Source organism: Pristiophorus japonicus, chromosome 3 (genome assembly GCF_044704955.1).
Source record: "Pristiophorus japonicus isolate sPriJap1 chromosome 3, sPriJap1.hap1, whole genome shotgun sequence".
NCBI classification, from domain to species: Eukaryota; Metazoa; Chordata; class Chondrichthyes; family Pristiophoridae; genus Pristiophorus; species Pristiophorus japonicus.
The window spans coordinates 173,374,590-173,380,655 of NC_091979.1; the positions used below are offsets into that span (position 1 = coordinate 173,374,590).

A 6,066-nucleotide genomic window follows, 5' to 3' on the forward strand; every position below is an offset into this window, starting at 1 on the left:
TTCCCTTTCATAAAACCATGCTGACTCTGCTTGACTATATTATGCTTTTCCAAATGCCCTGCTACTGCTTCCTTAATAATGGACTCCAGCATTTTCCCAACGACAGATGTTAGGCTAATTGATCTATAGTTTCCTGCTTTCTGTCTGCCTCCTTTTTTAAAAAGGGCGCTACATTTGCGGTTTTCCAATCTTATGGGACCTCACCAGAATCCAGGAAATTTTGGTAGATTACGACCACTATCTTTCAGCCACTTCTTTTAAGACTTGAGGATGCAAGCCATCAGGTCCAGGGGACTTGTCCACCTTTGTCCCATTAATTTACCCGAGTACTTTTTCTTTAATGATAGTACCAGAAGTGGCTGGCTTCAATTTTCGGTCTGCGCTCAGTTAGCTGATCTCAACAACAAAAAACATTAGAAGAGTGACAGTTGGTGACTTCATTCCTGGGCTGTGGTGGGAGTGAAAGCAGCCAGGGTTACAGGTCTGGATTGTGATCAGCTGACCCCCATGCTGGCTGTGTGTGTTTTATGTGAATGTGGGTTTGTTCATCAGTGCTGCCTCCACAATGGAATGGCCAATCATCAGTCACTGTTTCCATTCAGACATGGAGGAAGGTCACAGCAGGGTCACAGGTCAGCTACTGCAAATCATGGAGCCAAAGCCCAACAGGGAGTCAGCATAGGAGAGGAAAATTAAGGGAAAAGGTGGAAAATTAATTTTTAAGTGGGAGCATAAGATTGATGCGCACAACATCCAGATCCTGCTTCACGATCAACTCATGGATGCAGCAACAGGTCACTGATGTCAGTGGTTGCAGCAGAGAGTCTGGAGATAATGTTTGATGCAAGAAATGATTGAAATAATGTCACCATTCCCATAACTGAACAATTCCAGGAGTTAATTCCAGTGGACTGAGTGTGATTTTGTTTAGGGATGATCATTTCCTCTCCTCTATCAGTTCATTATTCCATGTTCTGAGGAATAATATTTGATCTCACACTTTTGCCACCAAATCTAAACACGATGACACTATTTGGAGGAAGCTCTGCCCATATTTGAGCCCACTTGTCAGCAGATTTCCGTGCCCAGGATCACCACACTGAGCAAATATGAGTCAGTGTTTGAATGTGGTGGAGGTGCTGTATATAAAGACTGAACGCTGCAAGAGAAAGGCAGAGCAAGAGAGAGAAGCAGCAACTTTACTCTTAGAAACCAGCCAGCTGATCACACAAGAGGCAGAATGAACTCCTTTCTCCTCACCATTGCTGCAGTGCAGATCCTCCACTGCTCAGGTACGTACTGGAGAGAGCGGCTCCTCATAAAGTAACGAGTTATTGGCAATGAGCTTCAGTCAGCGATAGTTTACCAATGTTTCAAAAGAATTCACTGAAGAATGCTGGAGTGTTTTGTACAACTTTCCTTTTCTCTCTGCAGGAGTACCAAGCCCTAAGGATGCTCTGAGAGAGTCAGTTATAAAGCTGAACGAAATCACCGAGACCACCAATCTCTGTGGTATAACCAGGAGAAGAGTGAAGGATGTAAGTGTGTCCTGGTCTAAGTGTGTTTCACTGTCTAAAGTCCCTGTTGGTGATGATTCTGACTGTGCCAGTGGAGGCATCTGTAGAAAATAAAGAGCTGTGTTGTTCTGAGCTTTATCTGACCAGAGTAAGAACACTGGATACGGTAACACACTAATCACCTGTTTCCCTTTCATTAGATTTATCGCACAGGCGAATTGTCGTACAACGTGGATTTAACATTCTTGGTGAAAGAAACCGTCTGCTCCAAGAATTCTGGACTGGAATTTGATGATCCCAGCTGTCACTTCCACCCCAGAAAGACTGCTGTGAGTCCTGAGTTATATTGTAGCATCGAAACCCCCGTGTGTACTGAGTTATATCAGAGAAAGGGCCGTGTGTACTGAGTTATATCATAGAAACTCCCCGTGTCATTGCTGAGCTTGTTATCATATAATTATTGAAGAAGATTTGTGTTTTATTTTGACAGCAAAAAGGTTTTTGCAAAAGCCGTGTTGAATATTTTGCTGATAAGGTTGTTGATATCGATGTGGAGTGTCGAGGTTTGAAGACAGTTGACAGCAGCAGTGATTCATCAGAGTCAAGTGAAGACAGTATTGAGGTAACCTCACAATTATACAATTCAGGGCAATGGGCTTTCTAACACTTGAGGGAATTTACAAAATGTCTCATTGGTCTCCTGTGCTAAACTTATAAATATTTTTTAATACAGGTCAAAACCAAATCAATAGAGGCATCACTCAAGGAGTCGTCAAATGTGAGTATAAACTCGGAGTTTTTCAGACGATTTTCTTGTTGATCACAATTATCGCCAATAAAGTATCAAATCTTAGGTACAACTGTGTCAGAAACTAATATTTTAGTTCGAAGCACGGGGGAGAGGATTCTGATGTGTGATTCCTGAGTAGTTTATCTCAAGGATTGTTAAATTAACTCCAATACAATAAATCTCAATTGATGGGGTGTGTCACCCATCATTGGTTTAACCATTGGCCCCACAGCCCCACTGTACCAGGTCAGTATTGATTATTGCTGCACTGCAGAATATAACACGTCTGATTAGGGTTTCTCCACTCTATCAGAACTCCGAAATGTGCAAAGCTACCAATTCCTCATTTAAAATTTAATACTTAAAGCTTTTCTTTAGAAGTGTATCATTGATCCCCTGTATTGAACATACAAATATTAAATTTTTAATTCAGGTGAACAGCAAGTCAAAAGAATCACCACTCGAGGAGTCTTCAAATGTAAGTATAAACTGGGACTTTTACTCAGCTGATTATCAACTACAATAAACTGTTGAAACCTGGATTCAGCTGTGTCAGATAGAGTCTGAGGCTTGTATTTAATTAATTGTGCAAAGACAGTGAGGTGATGTAATTGAAACATATAAGATAATGAGGGGGCTCAACAAGGTGGCTGCGGAGAGGATATTTTCACTCATAGGGGAAACTAAAATTAGGGGGCATAGTCCCAGAATAAGGGGACCGTCCATTTAAATCTGAGACGAGGAGGAATTTCTTCTCTCAGAGGGTTGTAAATCTGTGGAATTCTCTGCCCCAGAGAGCTGTGGAGGCTGGGTCATTTTATATATTTAAGGCAGAGATAGTCAGATTTTTGAGCGATAAAGGAGTGAAGGATTATAGGGAGCGGGCAGGGAACTGGAGCTGAGTCCATGATCAGATCAGCCATGATCTTATTAAATGGCAGAGCAGACTCGCGGGGCCAAATGACCTACTCCTGCCCCTATTTCTTATGTTCTGATGAAACAGTGGGAGAGGGGATTCTGATGCTCAATTTCTATTGGATGTTCTTCAACCAATGTCAGAGGATTGTTGAATTGACCCCAAGAGGATGAGTTTGTTCTGCCCTGAATTTTAGAATGTTCTAGAATCAGAGAGAACGTTCTCCCCTGACAACAACCATGGTATCAGGACAGACACAACTGATGGCTGCATGAGCGTAGCATCATTTATATTTCTTCGTCACTGTCACATCTGCTCTGACAATGCCACCTTGATGTTAATATTTCTGATAGGTGTTCCTGTTTCCACAAACGAGGATTCCCCTCTACCATGGTTGACATGGCCCTCGATCGTGTACGTTCTATTTCCCACCCCTTCCCCTCCATCCCAGAACCACGATAGGGTTCCCCTTGTCCTCACCTTTCACCCCACCAGCTCCACATTCAACATATCATCCTCCACAATTTCGCTCACCTCTAGCTTTATCCCACCACCAAACACATTATTCCCTTCCCTCGCCTTTCAGCATTCCAAAGGGACCACTCCCTTTGCGACACCCTGGTCCAACATTGCCTTCAATCACCTCCAACTTTGCCTTCCCTTCCCACGGCACCTTCCGATGCAAGCACAGGACAAGCAACACCTGCCCTTTTACATCCTCCCTTCCCATTGTCCAGGGCCCCAAACACTCCTTCCAGGTGAAACAGCGATTTACTTGTACTTCTTGCAATTTAGCATATGTATTCGCTGCTCACGATGCAGTCTCCTCTACATTCTGGAGACCAAACGCAGATTGGGTGGCCATGTTGCGGAACACCTCTGTTCAGTCTGTAAGTGTGATCCCGAGCTTCTGGTTGCCTGTCACTTTAATTCTCCGCTCCACTCCCACTATGACCTCTTTGTCCTCGGCCTCTTACACTGTTCCAAGGAAGCTCAATGAAAGCTCGAGGATCAGCACCTCATCTGTTGATAAGGCACTTTACAGACTCTGGACTCAACATCGAGTTCAACAATTTCAGAACGTAACCTCTGCCCTATTTTTTCACATTGGCAGCTGTTGATGATTCTGGTATTCCCATTTACACCTCATCTCGACTCATCTTTTGTTTCTTAACTTGTCCCATTACCATCTCCATTTGCCTTGCACCATCATCCCTTTAGTCTTTTAATCTTGCCTGCCTTCCATCCTATCACTGACCTACACTATTATTCTTTCCTCCCCTCCATACTTTGCGTGCACCTGCACTTGCTTAAAATCTATTATATCTCTAACTTTTTCCAGTTCTGACAAAAGGTTATCGGCCTGCAACGATAACTCTGTTTCTCTCTCCACCGATGCTGCCTGATCTGCTGAGTATTTCCAACATTTTCTGTTTTTATATCATTTATATTCAGCTCATCTAATAGACAATAATGATTGTTTTTTGTGGTGGAGTCAACACATTAGAGAGCAATTGATTGATAATCTCATCATTCATTAGTTTAATCATTGTCCCCACAGCACCACTGTACCAGGGCTGTATTGATTATTGCTGCATTCAGAACATGAGATGTTTGGTGAGGATTTCTCCACTCCCACACTGAGCCATTGAATCTCAATTCTGAAATTTAAAGAGTTGCCACTTCCTCATTTATAATCTAATATGAGTTAACCTTTAATTTGCAGCTGATTCTAAAAGTTGTCATTGTGTACGGTGTCCCATTCACTCGCTTTGCTAAAGATGTAAACATTAATATTTAAATACAGGTGAAAAGCATGTCAAATGAATTATCACTCGAGAATAAGTCTGAAGAATTATCGCTCGAGAACAAGTCAAATGAATTATCGCTCATGAGCAAGTCTGAAGAATTAACGCTCGACAGCAAGTCAAACGAATTATCGCTCGAGAGAAATTCAAATGAATTATCACTCGAGAAGTCTTCAAATGTAAGTATAAACTGGGATTTTGTGTCAGATAATTAATTTCTTGATCATGATTATGAACACCAATAAAACACAGAACACAGTCCATCTGAAAATGACAATTCTGTTGATTCTGTTCACTCCAGGAACACAATGATGATTTAAGAGCCCGACACTAACCATGAATGAAACTTCTGAAAGGCTGAGCTTGGTGTGAACACAAGAAGACCTCATTCAGATTAAAGAAGATGTGATCAATTGTACTTTACTTGTTCATATATAAAGGGGACCTGGCGTTCCTGAGTGTACATTTTACGTAACTGGGAGATTCTATAGTTTGTAAATGTTCTGTCCTTTGGTGTGTATTGTTGTTTTGTATTTTGTGGATCAAATTAAAAATATAAAGAGAATATTTCCTGATGTCTTTCAAATGTTGTTTCTCACTTCACTGATCAGATGGGAGTTGAGACAGACGTCGCGCTCAAACCAACCTGTCAGATACTTTAGACAAGTTTCCTCATTCTACTGGTAGCTGCTGGCGCGCTGGGGCTTTGCTGCTTGAAATCTGGGGTGTGAAGCTGGGCAAGTGGGAATTTATCAAGACTCCCTACTTCACCAGGTGGAGGTTGGAGTCTTTGGGTTGCCTGATATTCAAATCCACCTTCAACTCAGTGAAGTGTTTTGTGAGAATGGAATCCAGCTTGTGTGGAAGAAATGCTTAACATTCTTGAATCTTCTCTTATTGGAAGCAAGGTCCCTCGAACTCGAAATAGTTACTGACCTGATCAGATGACGCCTTTGAAGAAGGCTTATGGAGAAAGAGTAGGAAACAATTGGAAAAATAAAACATTAAAAATTTAATTCCTTGTTTATATTGAGC

General features: G+C 41.9%; 1 protein-coding gene across 1 annotated transcript; it reads left to right on the forward strand.

The window, feature by feature from the left end:
* Positions 1 to 1,198: 1,198 nt before the first annotated feature.
* On the forward strand, positions 1,199 to 5,565 carry LOC139259405 (secreted phosphoprotein 24-like). The gene is made up of 8 exons (XM_070874870.1): positions 1,199 to 1,292; positions 1,435 to 1,538; positions 1,718 to 1,846; positions 2,008 to 2,139; positions 2,251 to 2,295; positions 2,741 to 2,785; positions 5,031 to 5,210; positions 5,333 to 5,565. The coding sequence occupies exons 1-8, from the start codon at positions 1,241 to 1,243 to the stop codon at positions 5,363 to 5,365; spliced, it is 720 nt and encodes a 239-aa protein (XP_070730971.1). The 5' UTR covers positions 1,199 to 1,240; the 3' UTR covers positions 5,366 to 5,565.
* The last annotated feature ends 501 nt before the right edge of the window (positions 5,566 to 6,066 follow it).

Bases quoted from the DNA above. Each gene is read 5' to 3' on its own strand.
- LOC139259405 (XM_070874870.1), top strand. From the start codon at position 1,241: ATGAACTCCTTTCTCCTCACCATTGCTGCAGTGCAGATCCTCCACTGC. The intron at 1,293-1,434 runs GTACGTACTGGA...TTCTCTCTGCAG, and splicing joins GCAGATCCTCCACTGCTCAG to GAGTACCAAGCCCTAAGGAT. The intron at 5,211-5,332 runs GTAAGTATAAAC...TGTTCACTCCAG, and splicing joins CACTCGAGAAGTCTTCAAAT to GAACACAATGATGATTTAAG.